The following is a 19,447-nucleotide window of genomic DNA, read 5'->3' as shown; positions in this document are numbered from 1 at the left end:
AATCACTTATTTATAAGGCAAAAAGGTAGTTCTAGGGAGTATAAATACTTTGTGGCTGAGGTAATACTTGTTGGCCAATCAATGGTTCGATGTGTGTGATGGTTGGGTGCGACTAGCAATTGCTGAAGATTTTGTATCTGTGGTTTTTCACAGGTCGTCCTGCCAGAGTGAAATATAGTCAAGGATGTCCTCGTCTTCGGTACCAGAACTGCAGGAATTGTTACGGTAGTCTTCATAACTGGCTTCCAACTTGGTATGGAAATTGGTGGGAGGTGTTGCTCCTGGAATCGTCGATGTTTCTGGCTGGCAATAAGAGCTGGTGCTGTTGCAGGAACTTATGCTGCCAGTGGGGGACTGCAACTGCAACTGCTGCTGCCAGGCGTAAAAGTTTTGATGCTGTTGCTGCTGCTGAAAGTGCAGATGTTGCTGCTGCAAGTGCAACTGTTTCTGCTTCTGCTGGTCGTTTTCATGAAGAACTTTCTGCAAGCGCCGTATGTACTCTACTGCCATTTTCAGTGTGCTAACTTTGCTCAGTTTTTTATTGGCACCGGGACCAATTCCCCGGCGACCGTTGCTCAAATCCGCAATTACGGCCGCGGGAATGTGTTGTCGTAGTTGGCTGAAGCCATTGTTGACCTGCTTTACGCGGTTGCGTTCCCGGGCATTTCGCCGGATAACAGAGGGCCCATTAACGGCAGAAGATGATTCCTCGTCGTCGTTGAAAAGAGACTGATTTTCGCTGCCCAAAGCCATTTCTAGAGATGGAATAACGTTATTGTGTGACGATGGTCCTTGCTTCAGCGCTGGCTCCGTTCTGATGCCCTTCCCCGTGCCGTTCAGGCTATTTATAGGTATCAGGGCCTAGGGATCCCACCTGCGTTACTACCTACCTGCCCCTCGAAAAGGTGCAACAGCATCACCACTGCAGGATCGTCTCTCGAGCTGAGTGCTTTCTCGGATTTTAATAGAGAGGCAGTAATATAATCTCTCGTTCTCTCTGCAAAACGCAGCTGTTGCTGGCCCGAGTGTTCCCGTCGTCGAGTGGGAAGAGTTTTTGAGTGTTTTTGCTCATTTTCAGCTGCCTGTCGTCTCCAAACCAAAACCTGGCCCTGTCGCGTGCCGGCTGCCAACCGGTTTAAAAAGGCAACAAGGTCCAGACATCAGACCCCAGTAAAAACACCTCTGCAGTAAAGGAGCTGTAGGTCCTATTGAAAGTGGCCATGCAATTTGTATAACTAATATTTGAGCTACATAATAATATTTGAGCTAAGTAAAATAATACAACAAAATAAGTAGAATAGAGTAGAATACTATAAAAATGGCAACTCTTAAAAAATACACAATTCAAAAATATGCTTTAGTGCTCATGAAAAAATGTACTTAAATCACCAAAGCTAGCTATATAAGTAAATTTAAAAAATCTTTAAATTTATTTTCCCTTAACCGATGACCTTCCGATCCCTGGAGGCATTTGGACATTATCTTAAATTAGACCTATGGTCACTAGAATCCAAAATCGTAAGACTTTTCAAGGCCACCCCGTCAACACCTCAAGCGGCGATCCATTCGGTCCTGCAACGAAACCTGATCAGCCGGAGGCACTTTTCTATTAACACTTCTAATGCCCCGGGGCCTTTATGCCCAACGTATCAGTTGTAGTTCCTCTCAGCCGAAAGCATTTCGAAAGCATTTAGGGGTCCCCAGCATTTCTTAAAACCATTGTCAGGACTCTGGTTGCACGCTAGGAAACCGTGCCGAAATAGATTTGTATTGGCACCAACTCACACTGAGCCTCGTTTAACACTTCGTTGCTGTAGCCGCGGGGGATTGCATAGTATTACATCTGAAAAGGACATCGCAGGGCATCTAAGCACAGGACACTGAGTTTGAAACAGATGTCCAGAGGCTAATAAAATCAAACATATCCGGTCGACCTTGCAAAATCCGTGTTGATGCAATATAAATTTGCAGCGGCTCGTTGAGACAAGAAATTCAGTGTCAACCAGGGTTTTGAATTGCGATATGTTGCGATGTAATCAACCACTACTATTATCTTACATTTTTATAAATTAAGTTGATATGTGGGCTTAAACATTTTCATTTGGGACTTGCAATTGTATTATTATTTTTTTCTTTTTAGTTCGCTTAGCGCCACAAGTAAATTTAAAATTAATTAAAAATCGTCTGCTTTTCTGTCTGCCGACTACCGACTACCGACTGACTAGTTAAATAAATGCTACTAGGACCCTGCGACAGCAAACCGAAAAATCGTGGCGGAATAAGCTTAAGAAAGGCAGAACTGGGATCCGAATATATGGCCTTTCAACCGAATACAGATGAAGTCGTCATTAATATTGACTTGGGCTGTCAATTACTTGACATCGTTTCATTTATTCCACACTTCTTAAGAGGTGTGGAATATGCTTACGACACAGTAAGGCCTCGATTACAGGACACCTTCCGTACAATTCCGTGCCAATGTCGATTTATAGAAATTTACTAAACCTGTACGATTTTTTTTTCTAATAGAATGTTTGTGTTTTAGTTTTTTTACAAAGTTTGTATTTTAGTTTCTTACGACCTTTAAATTGGTGTTCCTAAGCCTAGATGTCATTGAATTAAATTTTGCTTTTGAATGATGCAAAAGTCAACTGTCAATTGTTCATGGCCAACAAATTGCCGCCTGATCACCGATCTCTGGACGATGAAAGGACGAAAGCCGCTCATGGTTTTGGTTTTGAGTCCCCCAACTTCCCACTCCAAATAAACATCTGATTTATGGGAGCAGTGCGAATATGTCAACGAAACGATGCCACATCTAAGGTGAGCGTTTTAACGCCGCCAATTCTATTTGGTCGATTTCTTATATCGCCAACTGGCAATAATATTTATGGCCAGGAGCAGAAGCCAAGCTCCTTTTGAAATACAACGAAGAAAGATGGCGATTTTTGATTAATTGTAGTGCGAGAGCTTTGATTAATTGCTGGAGGCAAGCGGCTCCAATATAACAATTTGTTTTGGCGTTGCATTAAATCAGAAAGGAAGAAGTTTCTGGCATCATCACGGCGAGATATTGTAAGACCAACACCTTGATAGCCTTTGCTGCCGTATTTATGAGTTGGCTTAAAATTTATGAATGGTCCATGGTTTTGGCCTCGAACATCAAGAGCAGCGAAACACTGAGAAAAATATATGTTCCGATAATTATATGTACATTGTTCAAAAAAGCACATTTAAGTGTGAAAATTTGTAATTCATATTTTATTATTCCTAACTTTCCTAACATTCGCTTTCTTCGGAACTTTATGTTTGTTAAAACGATTTTTTTCTTTTAACAATAACCGGTACACAAATTATGAAAAAGAAAATGGTACCAGTTTTTGTGTTTTCCGGCAGAGCTCTTAGCAATTTACATGTCTTATGGAATCAAGAGCGTTTCGCATATTGCGCACCAGCCAACAAAACCAATCAACGCGTCTGTCAAACCTGGAAGCGGTTGCTTATCGGTAGCCGCGCTGAAATCAGCTTCTGGCACTCACGATCGCAGAAAGCCCGCCAGTCGACAGTTATACCAAAATCCCCTTTCCCCACGGGAGTACTGAAACCAAGTGCACCTTCAACTGGAGATCGACCCTTTAGCAATCCGTGCTCGTTGCTCCTGTCACAATTACAACAGCAAGTGCGGAGAACTAATGACAACTACAGTAGCAATTGCTCTGCACTGTGGCAAAAAATCCAAATAATTTCTATGCGGCAATTCAAATTTTCTTAACTATTCACTTTTTTATATCACAATGTAAGTAATTGAACTCTAATGTGGAAAATTATATTATTTAATAAAGTTCCCAAGCTCCCAACGTTCATAGGAACATGACTGACATGACATCGACCCGACTATAAAAATGTATTTTGTTTACAATACTAACAAGTATTAAGTATTTCTATCATTATTTCTAAAGGAGGTTATAAAAACCATCCGCGCCAAACTGGTGATCCCTTCATTTAAGTCGCATTTTCACACATCCTTGAGTCACTATGCAAGTTGACACGGAAACCTGATATTGCACACACGCGCCTCGTGGCCAGACTCGTAAGTTGAGGTCTTGAGGTCTGGTGATGTGGATATACTGGGTTTTGGAAGCCTGTCGCCGAGGCTCGCGACTCTTTTTACCTTTTGGCATGTGCGTGCAGTGCAATTAACTTTTGTAGTAAGTCAGCCGAAGCAACACTTGACATTGACTTGGCTGAAAAAAAAAAAAAATAAAGAAACAGATGTAGAGATCGGGATTTAAAAGCATGGACTTGGGGCGACAATTTCACCTGTTGCCTTTTGCCGCTGACACAGTAACTTATATTATTTGCATGCGTAAAACAGGTTTATACATATAAAAGTTAAACTTCTTGTTTTGTCTACTTCGTATGTACAGAATGGTTTAGTTTTAGTTTTTAGAAGTGGGCGTGGACAATTAAGGTCAGAGTTCATGCTCCAGTTTAAGTGGCCGCACGCTGCGAACACAAAATTGGATTATTTAGAACTATTGGTTGGAGAAAAACAGGGAAAACAGGGAGGCGTTTACCCATGTCTGCAAATTTAATGTGGGTATGTGGGTAACTTTTACAGTATTTCCACCTGAACTCTTGAAATCTTTTACCTACCTTAAAATTGCATGTAGGTCAATTAACTCTAAGCAATTACAATTGTATTTCCACATTCAGGCTTCATTTCAGTGGCGCACCTACTTCAGCACATCGTTAGAGTGCAGACCTTGATCATTTTTCGGTGGTTTATTTATACACATTTATCATTATCATTACACATGATGTGAAAAAGTGTATACTAGTTTCGTTAAATAGGTAAATAGATCAATGTAATCTGCACCATTTCTTCATAAGAGCCGTTCGCAAATGGATCAAGCTTCCTAATAACATCAAACTTATTAAAAGTACTGCCCAATAAAACTATTAGTGTTCATTTAGAGATTACAAAACAGTAACAGAATTACTTATAGAAACATATTTCGTCTTATTACGCACCTGTACCTTTAATCGTTCATTTTCTGTTTTCTGGAAAGTTGAGATGAGGCATTTTGATTCTGGTGTGGACTGCAATGTGCAAATTGGTTCAAAAGCATTGCGACGACTACTTGCTACTCTGCCAGCAATAAATCTTAGAAACAGTCGCTCTCCTACTGGCATTTCTCCCTCGCACTTCTTTATCTGAGTAACGGGTATATAGTAGTCGAGACACTCAACAATATCATTTTCATTTCCTTTTTTCGACTCAGTTGGTTGGCTTATATATTTTTTGCTTTTGCGGAATGGGCCGATTGCGTGTGCCTCGTGTGCTGCAGGTCTTAACTGATTCTCATTGATTAATTGCCATCATTAGCATACGGCAACGACGGCATGATTGATATGGATATGGGCAAGTACGCGTAAGTATATAGTATGTATACATATATATATATAAATATATGTATTTATACATATATGTACTATATATGGGTGGACCACCGGCAAAGTTTCACCTCAACAAAGTGGAATATGGAGCTCTCAATGGTACGCATCACCTTTAAAGGCAAGTGGCTCTGAGTTTTTGGGATAGAGACTTCCGAAGGGCGCTAATTGTTAACAAAATGTTGCTGAAAAGGGAAAAGAGGGACAAGAAGCTCACAATCAACCTCCAGTAACGGCGACTATCTCCCTCATTTTGATGTTTCCCATTTACTTCAACGGTGCACGCAAACTTCCCGTAACTAAAAGTGCATATAAAGTCTTACAACCTCATGCACGTCAAATCGGAAACCCTTTTCCAGATTCACGTATACACAAGAATGTCGATGGGAAGGTTCCATTCCACAGGATGAATGATATAATAATAATGATGATGCACATTCCGAGGTAAAGTCTCAGACCATAGGAACAGTAATTGAATATTAAATGCTTATTTAATTTAACACACCTGAAGAGCAAGAATATTGATTAATCTCATTTAAATTACAGGTATTCATTCTTGAATTTTTGTAATTAGTTTATTTATTATTTGCAAGGGACACAAGAGTATTAGTTTAGTGTATATTTAAAAAGCAGTCTTTTAATACGCTGGAAAACCGAAGATTTGAATATTAGTATCAAATGAACCTCAGATTGTTCCATAAGTTGACGCACTAAAATTGTGGCTTTCACTTCTACCCACAAACAATAAAAGTGGTCAATTCTCAATAGTGACACGTTCTAAACTGGAACATTTACACATTTACAACTGGTACACTTACGCCTCCCCACTTGGGCAACAATATTATGACCTCCATTTGCTCCTCCTCTAATATGGTTTGCTATCATATGAGATGATTGAATAGATGGGACCGCATCATAATCCAAAGCCTCGTGACTGTCGTGGCTCGCGATCATAACGCGTCCTATAAGGTTTCCATACCTTTCCATCAACAGTTTCAATATTAATAAATTCCCGTCTCCCTGCGCACCTCCTGGTATTCTTCATATTCGCCACTGTCAACGGTCGGGTAAAAGTAGCTAACAACTACCAGTTTTTCATTCCTTTTCATTTCATGCATGTTTATTTTTGATTTGCATACACTTTCAAAAGGTTGTACGATTTATAAACAAGGAGATTTATTAAATACTTTTAAAATATTTATAAACTTTATTACATTACGTTCTTTGAGAATCTAACATAAGGTCTAATTTTAATAATAGTGTTGGAAGCGTTTGCGATCCATTTCATATCATCGTTAGGGTATCAAACAACTCGTTATTTCCTTGTTTTGTTTCTGGGGTCATAAGCAGGATGAGCTGGAGACTTTTGGATACACCGCCTGGGGCAACAACGTTTTCACTCCTGAGGCATCAGCTTATAATGATTATGACGACAATGATCGTGATGATGAGCTTGCGCCGACCACAAGCAAAAGTGTGCTCCAATTTAATTGAAAGCGGTTTTTGAGTGGCCTTGGCCACTCCACTCGTTTTTTCTTCGTAATTATATTTTTATTTAAGGAGTTGCGTTTGAGTTTTAGCTTTATTGTTCGAATTGACGAAATGGAAATTTGTCAATTCTCACCTGGCCATGTGAATAAATATTTGTGGTTGAGTGTGCGTGAAGTCCCCCTTTTCAGATCTTTGCGGTCGACTTTCGGTTTTTCGTTTGGCTGGCAAGGTCAGAAAGTCTTTAAGATAAGACACTGAATAATTACCCCCAATACAGACAACTCAATTGCATCCTTTCGGCCACAATGTTATCCTGCCTACAAGAATAACCTTTTAATTAAACCATGACGATAAGAACTCTAAAAAAAACGTTTGACGCTATTCACGCGTGTTTGTCATATCGAAAATAAAGAGGCGGACTTATCGTCACGGTTCTCCATGAATGAACTGACTCACATTTTATTTAAAGAAAAAAAAGGGAAAAGGAAGATTTAAAGGAAGGGGTATCGCCGGATGAATGAAACTCGTTTGACATTTGGCGAACGATTAGATTGGGCTGCAAGTGCATTAGTTTTATACAGCTGCCAACTGTATCTGCCTTTTTTTTGTACCTGCAGACACAATTGTCTCTTCTTGTACGGCCAGGGACCGTACAATCCTTATCCGAATTTTTATTCTGGTTCTGTTCTGAGTTCTTTTTACGATCCTGCCACCAACAAAGTTTTTTGGGCAGCAGTTTTGTGGTTGCCCCGTCTGAAGTCTTACTCTGATCAAGCGCAAAAATTTCGATTGCAGTCGAATTTTGGTCGCATCTCAAGGGACCAGGCGATCGCAAATTGAGCGATTAACTTGAACTTTCCCTGCTCCCAAACAAGATCTCTCTTCCTATTATTTTCAATTAGTACATGAAATGCTCTTAAAAAATAGCATTTGCGCCGGAAATACTCGTATCAATATACGAGAGAGATCAAGAGAAAACGTCGAGTGCCGCGAATTACATTTTGAGTTAAATGAAAGGGAAATGGCGAAAAACTTGATTATGATGGCATTCAATTTAACGTGTTTTAACGTGTGGTTTTTGTAGCCACATCTGTTCTTTTCTTTCCTCTTAGCAATTTCTTTCATGACTAGGAATGAAAATGCGTCAATTACGCGGATCATTTTTAAAGCTGCAAAACTGTGGCGGCCGTGTTTTTTATATTCAAATTGAAAATGCAAATTCTAAAAATCATCGACCCAAACTTATACGAAACGGAAGCCACAAATGGCAGCGTGAAATTAAAGGGCGTCTAACGTGAAATTAGCAGCTCGTTTGGTTCAGCGGATTTATTGCATTTGAATAACTCAAATTATAGTCCCCACCGTCTTTTATCTCAATATTGGTTTTGGCCACAACAAATTTGAATGAACTGCTGCGGTTTGGCTTCATTTTTCGGCTTTGTAAATCATGGGGCTTTAACCGCAAATTAGCCACACGTAGGATATTCTTGTTTCTCGTTAAGCCGACTGCCTTCAGACAGTGTGGCGTGTTAATAGAGCAAGTGTTGTTTTGTTCACTTTCGGCGTTAAGTGCTTCGCACAGAAGGCTTTTTTGGACTGTCCGTCCGTAATCACAAAGTAAATAAATGCTGCCTGCTCTTTGTTCCTCTGTTTGTTTTTCGACAGTTTGACAAAATGCCCCGCCCCGAGACTGGGAATATGAGCAAACGTCCGGTTGTCTGGTAGTGTAAATAATTGCCGATGCACCGAAAAAAAGCTCTCTATTTGGGCTAACATTATTTATTTATTTTTTAGAGATGCTGCCATATGAAATCAAATAAATATGATACTTCAAAATAATATGCACCCAACAACAATTGTCATAGAATCTATTCCATTGGTTATTCTTATTGCTTATTACTTTAATGCTTTCGAAAGTATACAACATTTTATGTCCACGTTATCAATGTCATACCATGAAATATAAACGATTTTCTTTCTAGAATTATTTAGTAAAATCCTATATCCCGGAAATACAAAATTTAAGCTATGCAGTATCAAAAGTAAACTACTAAGGATACATTGGATATTATTGAGTATATATTTACTAAGCTCTGTATTCAGTTTGTAGTATAATTCTTGGACAACACTTATTAAATGTATACTATTTGTTTCAATTGGGTGTGCTTGTACTACCTACTTACGTAGGTCACCTAAATGATATCATGGCAAACTCCATATACAAAATAACATTTTAGATATGTTAAAATTATATGCTGATATCCCTATTAAGCCTGTCCAATAATATAAAGTTGTCAGGTTGCAAATGTGAATTTTTACCTTATTGCTGCAGTGCATATTTTTTGCTGCGACCAAGAGTATGCAACGCATAATAAATACAGGTCAATAAAAGTCCCTCGCTGAAAAGTAGGCAATACAAGTAAATTGTGGCCTATCACAGAGCTATGAGTAAAAGAATAAAGTAAAAATAGTGACCGCTGTTGATCTAGCTTGCAGAAAACTCAAGCAAGCTACTTTCTTTCTTTTCAAAGATTGATCTCTTTATAGCTTATGCATACTTACATTTTCTCCCTTTCCATCCTATTAAAAAAAGTCGCGTACACTCTTAACCTTGAAAAAAAAATAGTTGATTTATTACTTTTTTTGCTTAACATAACTAGATGAAGTATTGATTTGCCACTTGCTCATACATCGTGTGCCTTTTTAACCGCTGTTGCCCTATGTTGTCTTTAAATATTCTATACATCAATCGAGTGTGTGAGAATATACCCAAGTACCGTGTATAGGATTATGTTAACCTTGATGCTGATGATGCCACCACCCTGATTGGCGGGCATTCACATAAGTTTTTAGTCCACCATCCTGCTTACCCGATTGGGCGGGTTGTAGGGTAGGAAATAGATGGGGACCACTTGTTTCGTAGTTTATGCCGTTGTGCTGGTTGAAAATATAGGCCTTTGGTACCTCCACTCCTGCAGGACCCACAGTATTTGTAGAGACACTAATGCTGGAGACCACATTGCCTGAATTGGCGGGCAAGTAAGTGCGACTTGGAGGGGGCGGCGAGGAAGCCCAGCTGGTCTGAGGTTTCTGTGGCAAGACAGGACGATATTGTTTCGTATATAACGGTGGACCAACTGGCAAAACGGCCTGTTTTGGTATTGAAACTGTATTTGGTGGCCCATAGGCGTTATTCCTCAAATCACATACAGTATTTTCAATTAAGGTGGCCAAGGGAGCCGTGTAAATTCGGAAATTGGTATCTGAATAATCCAAATCAGACAGCAGAAAAACGGGCATCCTATCGGATAGCACCCAAACGTTTTTATTCTCATCAATTTTTACATCGGCAGGAAAAACTAAGCCAACGTCATCGCGATCCACAATGCCATGAAATTGTGGTGAGTACGGCATTGATGAGTGCCAGCAACCCACAGCATTTTGATCTATTAAATTGAACAGCTCAATTCCATCATCGCTCATAACACGTGAAGTGGTATGGGAGTTTGGACCACGTTCATCTAGGGCAACAAAGTCATGATAGCTATCCTCCGTCCTGGTTTCATCCCTCAAAATCCTCGTGGATACGGCGAATTGTCGATGACTGGCCAACGGACTAAAGTACAGGGTACGATAACCATCCGAACGAATGGGCGAAAGAGACATACCAAATATACCCTCCTCGCCCCATTGGAAGTTGATACCAGCGACATTGAAATCGCCCCTCAATGGATCCGGGAAGAAATACGAATGAGCCGAGAATCTCCAGGACTTGTCCTGTTCCCAGGAGTAGGCAATCAAGCCATAGCCCAACTCATCGGCAAAATAGGCATATGCATCATCGCAGTTTTTGCCAATATCCACGGCAATGTTAGCTATAAAAGTATTGGGATTTGTGTCCACGGCAGGAAGCACGTATCTCCGAATTCGCGTATCCGTGGTCAAGTCATACACATTTACCGCATAGGGGCACGGATTAGTGGTGGTATTGCCAATGCCCACGGTTCCAGTGTCCAAAACCCACAACCGGCCACACTCATCCACTTTAATGCGATAGGCGGTGGTAATACTATTGGCACAATCTCCAGCTGTATTTGAGCGCCAATCCGGATACGGAATTAGCTCCGGTGAACCCGTCAAACTGCGGTCCATGTTTATATAGGTCAGTGTGGCCGGAATTCCTGGAAAAATAGATGGGAACATTTGTATGGTTTATCTATACTTCTTCTTATATTATTGTTTTTTGAAAATTACGAAATTTTTTTGTCATAATAAGGCGATGATATTACTGACATTTCTATCTTTATTTTGTTAAATATCAAGAAGTTTTGCTACATTTTGCAATTAAGCTGTCTATTTGAATGTTTTCTAAATAAAATGTAAACGCATAAAAATGTGAAAGATACAGTTCGCTTTAAACTTTATATTAATGGTAAGCAATGGTTACTGCCGCACTTATGGCACTTTATATTTTTGGATATACTATATATTTACTACTGGAAGTTGTATGTTTAAAGATCCCCGGCTATACGTACTTCAGTAATAATTGGCACTATTGCAAGTTGCGTGCAATTTGCGATGTCATTAGCCGTCTGAAGCAACTGCGTCTGACATCATTATCAATATGTATACCATATATTGCTGTTATATAGATATGTGGTCATCGACAGTGTTTCGACCGATTTCCGCTCCAGTTCTTTTCCTTCTTTATATCTTCGTCAATTGAATTTAAAGACATTTATTGTTTCTGGTAATTTTTAATGATTAGGAGCAGGCGAGCAACATTGCCACGACCAGAAAATATAGCTGCCAGCAAAGAACTTGTGGTTTGGGATAAATATACATTTCTGCAATCATAACTTTGAAAATAACAATCCGATTTAAACCATACTAATAAGTTATGAAATATTTGCAAAATGCTGTCGCAGTATTTTGAGTCTCGAAACCTCGAAACTAAAAGAATTTTCTAATGGAAAGACGGGACGCTCCTGATTGCTACATGATTTGCAACATCTTAACGTATACCATTTTTACGACAGTCTTGCGGTTCTCCTTTTTCCAAAGAAATATTTCTCAACCCCTTGTGATCTCATTTGTAATTGAGATAAACTTGCAACTTGGAATGGGCCGCACATATCGTTGTCATAGTAGGTTATGTGTCCACTCTTTGACAAATGCTCAGTGGATCAACTATCGAGTAGCTAAATTGACTGGGGTATGTTAGTTCAATTGCTGGTGGTCTAATAGATCTGTATGAAATATGTGCAGCTGAGTCGTTATCCGACCAATTAATGCTGGCAATTCTGTGATTTAGTTTCAGCTTTAGATACAACTTCCCGATCGGAATCCCATTTGGATTTTGATATTTTACACTCGACTTTAATTTGTAATCTTGTCCCATAGCTCATTACCTCGTTGTCGCAATAACTATCGGCTATAACTCGAATCTTCATAGAGGCCGGTATTGGTACTCAAATAATAATAATCCCAATTAATCATAGCCCATAACTGTCACTTTCAGGTATTCTTTAACCTGTTGTTGCCACCACCAATATGCTTTGACTAATTGATTTGCTTCGATGGTCATTGAAGCATGCCTTTAAATGTTCCACTTTGCCACAACTTTCACTATGTTTTGTTTGCCGTAACTTGGGCTTTATTTTTTGCCGATTCGACCTTCTGGGCTATTATTTCATTGACTGGAAGTAGTCAATCGAAATCTTTTTAAATAGAGACTTCAAGGCTTGGCCAGAATATTTTGATATACATATTCGTAAATATTATAATATCTTTCTTATTACATCAGAACTATTATTTAGATATCCTTGAAGAGCGTGTTTTTACTTTTAGTAAGAAGTTAGAGGCGTTTCCGACTCCATAAGTACATGTGCATAATATTTGTCAGCATCGCAATTTGAATCGATTTAGTCGTGTTTTTCTGTTTGTAAGCTTAGATTTATAATTTTTAATCGAAAGCATTCCTAGACGTACTAATGTGTCTGTTCGCGGACCAATTCTGAATGCTTCATTGCTTCATGTTCAAAATAATTGCACGTATTTTCTAGTTCTGCATTTAAACTAATTAATAAAAAGTGTCAAAATTATTGTGTAAATCGGATCTAAACCATCTGTGTCATTGTGAGACACAGAACAATGCATTCGTATTTAAACATTTCGCCACTCTCACATTGGTTCAACTGAAAGCTAATCATTGGTTAATAGTTAATGCCATAATAAGATATTGTTTATGATTCGATTTCCATTTCTATGTAGCGACCCTGAAGAAGTCTTCACAATTCGGATGGTAATATAATACAATTTAATACAGTATAAAGCCAATGCCACGCTATTGGCTTCGACTTTACAACGCCTAATTGTTTAAAATGTTTAAATAACGCGCCGGTATCCGGTTGGGATTTATGAGAGGTCACCACGCTAAAACCTTTAAAAGAAGGGGCCCTCAAAAAATATTGTCATTTATTCCTCAGCCAAAATTGAGAAAAGGGAACAAGATAAAAAGATAATATTAATTATATAAGTATGTATGTTGTTGTCTGTACTTGTTAAAGGCTAAATTGTGCAAAAGAATATTATTATGTGAGAAAAATATAAAGAAAAATCCTTTTTTGTCCTTATCTTTAGCCGATTGCTTAATAAAAAAAACTCTTATTTGAATACCTAAACTAAATTAATTTGGAGTTGTTACCACATGTGGTGAAACAAGCCATATATGAACTGCCAACAGCCAGCAACTGGTCAATCAGGCACGTTCCCACCCAATTAGTTAGTGGTAATGATGCCCTAAGTGAGAATGTACGATCTCCAAAAGGACTTGCAATTTAACATTAACTTACCATCTCGCCAGCGGGGCACGGTGACGAATAACCGATTTCCAAAGTGCTCGACTCCAACAGGTAGTGCATTTTGCGGAATATAATCTCCACTAGCCAGAGCTTGCTCCTTTAATCGGGCATTCGGGAAAGCAAAGTCCAGTTGGTTCCAGCTATATCGCTCCTGGAGTTTGTAAGCAGCCCACGACGGCGTCACCAAGGCGATCAGGGTCACAAGGACCCACCCTTTGTCCTGGAACATATCACTTAACTCTTAGCAGAGAATCACTCTTAACACTTTGGCCAAAGTGTGTTGGCAGTAAAAAAAATGTATTAATATATATTCAGCTATTTGGGGGTTTTGCTCTAGTCTTCGGCTGTGTGATATTTTTTAATCCTCTTCTGTGGACCGTGGCGCGCAAACGACTGGTGGCCATAATAAGTCGGCCACGTTTTATATGAAGTTTTTTTTCTCCGAAGACGAAGACAGGCCAATGAAAACGAAAACGAAGGCGCGCGCCAACTTCGCCAACTTCGGTGGTTTTTGTGATTCGGGTGGTTCACTGTTCGGGTAATCAGGTGGCTTATGCTGTTCCCATAGATCGGCCAACTTTGGGCTTTGTCTTCCATGATTGATTTTCACGCATGTTTAATAAATACACTCGAATCCCCCAATTTACTGAGTCAGACACCTTTCGCTGGGCTTGGTATGATTTTTGGCCTTCATCGACATTTAAAACTACGCTGATTTGTGCGGAAATCACTTACAATACCTTTCAGTACCCTAAAATATTAAGACCTATTTTAATGTTAAGACTACAATTTATTTAAATTTGGTTGACTTCATTTGCTGCTCTAATTTTTGATAGGCTAACCAGAATGTATTCCTTTCTAAATTTCATATTAGAAAATCTAAAAGCTTAATACATGACATGTCTGTGAATGTCTATAATATGTATCTTTATAGTCGCCTCATAAGAATGTTCTGTTTTAGTATGATTTTTCAACTGATTTCATTAATCTAGAAATATCAAATGGATCGTAATTATAGCGTTTACTATATAGAGTATTTAAAGCAGGTGTTTGTTGTACGGCATTAAAGTAAAACTTTTGCCCGTTTCAATTGCTTAGGATTAGATTTCGATTGGGCGGCACCAATGATTCACAATTTACCGAGGGTCAAACATTTGGTTTCCGCTAGTTATTGGCAGGTGATTTTGCGCATACTCGTACATATACATAAATATATTTGAGTATTACATAAGATTTCCAAAAGGAAGTAGCGCTTTTAGGTAATTCCACTAGGTGTTATTTGAAATATTGTGGTCCCTGAGAACCAGCTGGATTTTTGGGGCGCCCTAAGTGGGCAATGCTCTAATGACCATCGCCGCAAGTAAATGTATAAAATTCGAGTGAATGCGATCGCATATCTCTCTTGGCCCAACTGCACCTGCTTGCTAAAGAAAAAATTGCAAAAGTTAAGTAAAGTAACACAACTAGCCACACGCATAATAAACATGCAAAATAGGTAAAAATACGTTTTACGACCTCCGCAGATGAAGTGGTTTCATTAATCCTCAATCACATAATATACACTTGAAATAAGGAAAACTAAATAATTGAATAAGTGATGTTTAATTTTAAACTTATTTCTGTGAATGTGTAAAAAATAATTTCATAGTAAGTGTACCTATTAAGTATAATAATAGCATTGTAGTTTTATTTTTGTATTTTTTGGGCTTAATGTCATTTATGCAATGTTAGTTTCTAAAAATTCTTCAAAATAATTTGAAGCGGTTCAGCTGGATCCCTTGCCGGCATTCTAAATCTTGTCTCACCCACAGAAAAATAAACAAACACGGTGCGGCAATCGAAAAATATGCTGCACTAATTACGGCTAATGCTGCTTGAATTTAATGCAATCGGCAGGGTTATAAAACGACACACTAGAAATAACCAGTACAGTTTTATTAATTAATTGGGTATGTTGCATAATGAAATGGTGTATCTACTAAAAACGCAATTAATGATGCGATCGCTGCAGCCGTTGAACCTATAATTTAATTCGAATTGACTTGTTTTTCAGTTTTTGGTTTCATTGTGTGGGGGGATGCTGTGTGCTGTGTTTGTCTTAGGTTACAGTTTTTCATTTTCGCCTTGCAGCGCTTGCGGCAATGATTTATACGCGCTTTTCCCAATAATTGAAACAAGTTTTCTGCCCCAGCACGAAACACAACAACATTATCAAGTCGAGCGCGCTAAGTGGCCAAAAAAAGTTGCCACAAATCAGACTACCAAAAAAAAAAAAAAATTTATACGCATCGGATCTCTTTGGCATAATTGACTAACGCTTATGCAACCAACCGGCAACATACGACATTATTTACACACAGGATCACTTCAACTTGGGCGGAAAGCAAAGCCAAATACCGCATGACATTGCCCGACCCGCGTTTCATGTTTTGTTTTCCTTATTCCCCACTTATGGCAGCCTGGACATTTTCTTCCCCCCACCCTAGTTTGGAAATCCATCTTCATTGCAAAACGAAAAACCCGTTGCTCAACTTTATAGAGTCTTACATTAGCCACACACAGCATTTTCCGTTGTGTGTTATTTATTTTTTGTTTTTTTTTTTTCAAGTTCAATGTCCATGGCCCTGACCGCCGAATCCCCTCCTTTCGAGCTGGGATTATTTGGCATGGCCAAATTCGGAAGGCCGCAATCACTTCCTGCTTACACACAATTGCACCCGTCCTCATGACTTGCACTGCGCTAAAACTATTATGCAAATGCTCTTCAATGCCTGGTACTTAGTGCTCGTAAAAAGATTGGGTTAACTCAAGCCAACTTAATAATACGTTCATTTCTACGGATTTATTTTATTAATTTATTTATTTTGTAAATTTAAAACGTCACAGGAATTCGCTGGACTGGACATATGCAAATCAAAACAAGGGAAATTGAGATCTGTCCTCAAATGGATTACAGCTCCCAAAATTGCAACCATAAATGGAATAATTAGATGCCAACAAAGGCTTTGTTTGTTTACTGAATAAAGCTTGTCGTAATTTGATTTCTGTGTACGCTTGCACGAAACGGAATCATTACCTCAGACATAATTTGCCTGCAATTGCGGTGGTGCACTTGTCTCGTGCGGAAAAATCAGTGCTCGAAAAAGCTTAGTAGTATTTCCATGAGTCGTTTAGAGGGGTAGATAAATCAGCGGACTGCGCTCGAAATTTATGAGTGACTCTGCGACTTATTTATCTTAAGCCATCATCCGTTGCATTTTTTATGGGTATTTTAAGCCACTCAGTGTGGTAATCGGGCGATAATCATTTAATAATCGCCCGATCTCTTCAAGGCAAACGTTTCCATTAGCAGTGAAAAAAAAAAAAGAAAATGTAATGATACATTTTGCATTAACTGGTTTAGTTCAATATATTGATACGCAATATTGGTACACCAGTCAAAACATAGGCTTACCAATTACTGGTAAAAAGAATTCTCAATTGATAACTAATCAATTCAAACCTTGCTAAAACAGTGTAAAATTATTATTATTATACGTTACTTAATTAACATTTCGACCTACATATATTAAAAAAAACATGATTGAATAATAAGTTTATTAATTAAACAATATTAAGGAACTATAGTTTAACAAAACGTAAAAAAAATGTTAATCCGTTTTTAGTTCCACCACCATGGAGGAGGCGCAGTAACATAGTTGGCCACATTAAGATAATCCTGTTGAATGTCCTTGGGCAGAGATTCATCCGATTCAGAAGACTCATTGTCTTTTAATGGTTTAGCGTAAGTCAAAGAACTTAGTATGGCAAAGATAAGCGCCAGTCCCAGAATAATTTGATAAAACACCTTCATGTTTGAATTGCCTTCGGACTTCTAACTAGAGAAATTTATCTAGATGCCCCCTTTTATAGTCAAAATTACTGATTGGCAGCAAAACTCTCAGGTGTTTTGCTGGGTATTTCCCGACTAGCAATGTTTGTCATTTAGCAAAATTAGAAAAAAATTAGAACTGGGCCATATTTGCATTTGTTTTTTAGAAGTTGAGCTGACATTTTTAGCTACTTCCGAAAAAGAGAAATGCGTTTTACGCCTGTTTAATTTTATTATTTCGTTTTGGCTAAACTATTACTGATTTCCTGGTGAAAAGCTGTTGTTGCTGCTGCTAATATCGCTGTCGGTTTTGCTGCCAATTAACTGGCTAAAGAGTTGCAATGTTACCATGTTGCAGCATTGAAAACGTCACAGCCATGTCGACCACTGTCTAGTTTTGGCACTCGTCTCGCAGCAATTAGTTATCAATTAAAAACTATTTAAATCGCAACAGCAAACCGACTGTTGTTGGCTTCCTCCTGGTTAATGGCATTATTAACCATTTTGAAACTCTTCTGGAAAGACGACAATGACACTTCCTGCAGTTGAAGCTAACGTAGTCCAGCGTATAAAGGTTGGAACAAGAAACTACGGTAATTTCTCCATTTAAAGGAATTATTTAAGAATTTGGTCAGACAATGTCCAGAAATTCGTCCAGGGTTACGAATAGAGGGAATGCTATAAACCGACAATTATAGAGTTTCATAATTACTGTAATATATTTGATAATTACTTATACCCGTTACTCGTAATGAAAAGGGTATACTAGATTTGTAGGAACCGTTTCCGACCATAAAGAGAATATATATGTTCTTGATCGGGTTCTAGCACTCCCACAAGCTGAGTAACGGGTATCTGATAGTCAAAAAAAATCGACTATATCATTTTTTTTTTTGTTCTTGTTGGCAATGTGATGGACTATGATGAATCCCGATTTACAACTGCGGCTCTGTTATGAACAATTAACAACGTAGTAAGAGGGAGAAACGACGTCCTAAAATAATTAATCCAAATAATTAGTTATTAATTTATATATATACTACCCGGTACTCGTACAGTAAAAGAGTTTGTTAGATTCGACGTAAAGAATGTAACATGCGTTTAGAGGCGTTTTCGAAACAATAAATTATATATATTCTTGATCCGAAGTAGTAGCCAACTGTCGTGGGACAATTGAGATTAAGCTTTATTAAGATACTAGTGATGCCATTGTGCTTGTGCAAGTTCGTTTCCAAATGTTGTCCGGGCCAGAGTAGTGAGCAATATCGATCTCGGAATCAGTGGCTTTCCCAACTCCACAGTAGCACTGCCTTTAGCTGTGTAAGAGGCATGTAATAGTCGAGAAACTCGATTGAAGCGTTCTTTTTTATTTTTGTTTGGACAACTGCTGGGTGTTTTTAGCAAAGCTCGACGACTGACCTTGTGTTTTGGGCACGCTCTGCTTCCTCACCTTTAAAAAACGGGCATCACGCAGTGTTACACGAAGCGAATTTATAGAGTTGAACTAAGAACAAGTAAAACCCAGGAGTCTCATTTTGTTAATTAGCTTCAAAGTAAATTATAATAAATGTACTTTTCCCGTTGGCAGTCGGAAAAAATATAAAAAGGCATAGTTTAAAATCTTAAAATTATAATTCATTATAATTATAAAATTATAATTAAAAAAGAAAACTACAGTGAATGCTGTGGTTGAGCTCCTTGACTATCAGATTCAAGTTACTCAGCTAATGGGAGTGCGAAGGAGAAAAGGTAACTAGGTACAATA

The 19,447-nt window shown here is 38.5% G+C and overlaps 4 protein-coding genes across 4 annotated transcripts in view; 1 reads left to right on the top strand and 3 right to left on the bottom strand.

The window, feature by feature from the left end:
• The window catches only part of LOC6555805 (ras-related protein Rap-2b), a 211,311-nt gene that overhangs the window by 123,393 nt on the left and 68,471 nt on the right, over positions 1 to 19,447 (top strand). The window lies entirely within an intron of this gene.
• Positions 93 to 834, bottom strand: LOC6555553 (achaete-scute complex protein T5). Its single transcript, XM_001982349.3, has one exon. The coding sequence runs from the start codon at positions 751 to 753 to the stop codon at positions 148 to 150; it is 606 nt and encodes a 201-aa protein (XP_001982385.1). The 5' UTR covers positions 754 to 834; the 3' UTR covers positions 93 to 147.
• LOC6555547 (protein yellow) lies at positions 9,501 to 14,211 on the bottom strand. Its single transcript, XM_001982348.3, has 2 exons — positions 13,803 to 14,211; positions 9,501 to 11,129 (listed from the first exon to the last, which is right to left on the bottom strand). The coding sequence occupies exons 1-2, from the start codon at positions 14,038 to 14,040 to the stop codon at positions 9,742 to 9,744; spliced, it is 1,626 nt and encodes a 541-aa protein (XP_001982384.1). The 5' UTR covers positions 14,041 to 14,211; the 3' UTR covers positions 9,501 to 9,741.
• On the bottom strand, positions 17,473 to 17,664 carry LOC113564650. Its single transcript, XM_026983146.1, has one exon. It carries the CDS (start codon positions 17,662 to 17,664, stop codon positions 17,473 to 17,475), a length of 192 nt encoding a protein of 63 aa, XP_026838947.1.

Source organism: Drosophila erecta, unplaced genomic scaffold (genome assembly GCF_003286155.1).
Source record: "Drosophila erecta strain 14021-0224.00,06,07 unplaced genomic scaffold, DereRS2 tig00000283-arrow-arrow-pilon, whole genome shotgun sequence".
NCBI lineage: Eukaryota > Metazoa > Arthropoda > Insecta > Diptera > Drosophilidae > Drosophila > Drosophila erecta.
The sequence above is the reverse complement of the archived record's forward strand: the minus strand, read 5'-3'. Positions and strand labels throughout refer to the sequence as shown.

What these genes read in the sequence shown, in the direction of transcription:
- LOC6555547 (XM_001982348.3), bottom strand. Translation starts at nt 14,040, where the DNA reads ATGTTCCAGGACAAAGGGTGGGTCCTTGTGACCCTGATCGCCTTGGTG. An exon ending in CGTGCCCCGCTGGCGAGATG is followed by an intron (nt 11,130 to 13,802) that starts GTAAGTTAATGT and finishes CTATTTTTCCAG; the next exon opens with GAATTCCGGCCACACTGACC.
- LOC113564650 (XM_026983146.1), bottom strand. Translation starts at nt 17,664, where the DNA reads ATGAAGGTGTTTTATCAAATTATTCTGGGACTGGCGCTTATCTTTGCC.
- LOC6555553 (XM_001982349.3), bottom strand. Translation starts at nt 753, where the DNA reads ATGGCTTTGGGCAGCGAAAATCAGTCTCTTTTCAACGACGACGAGGAA.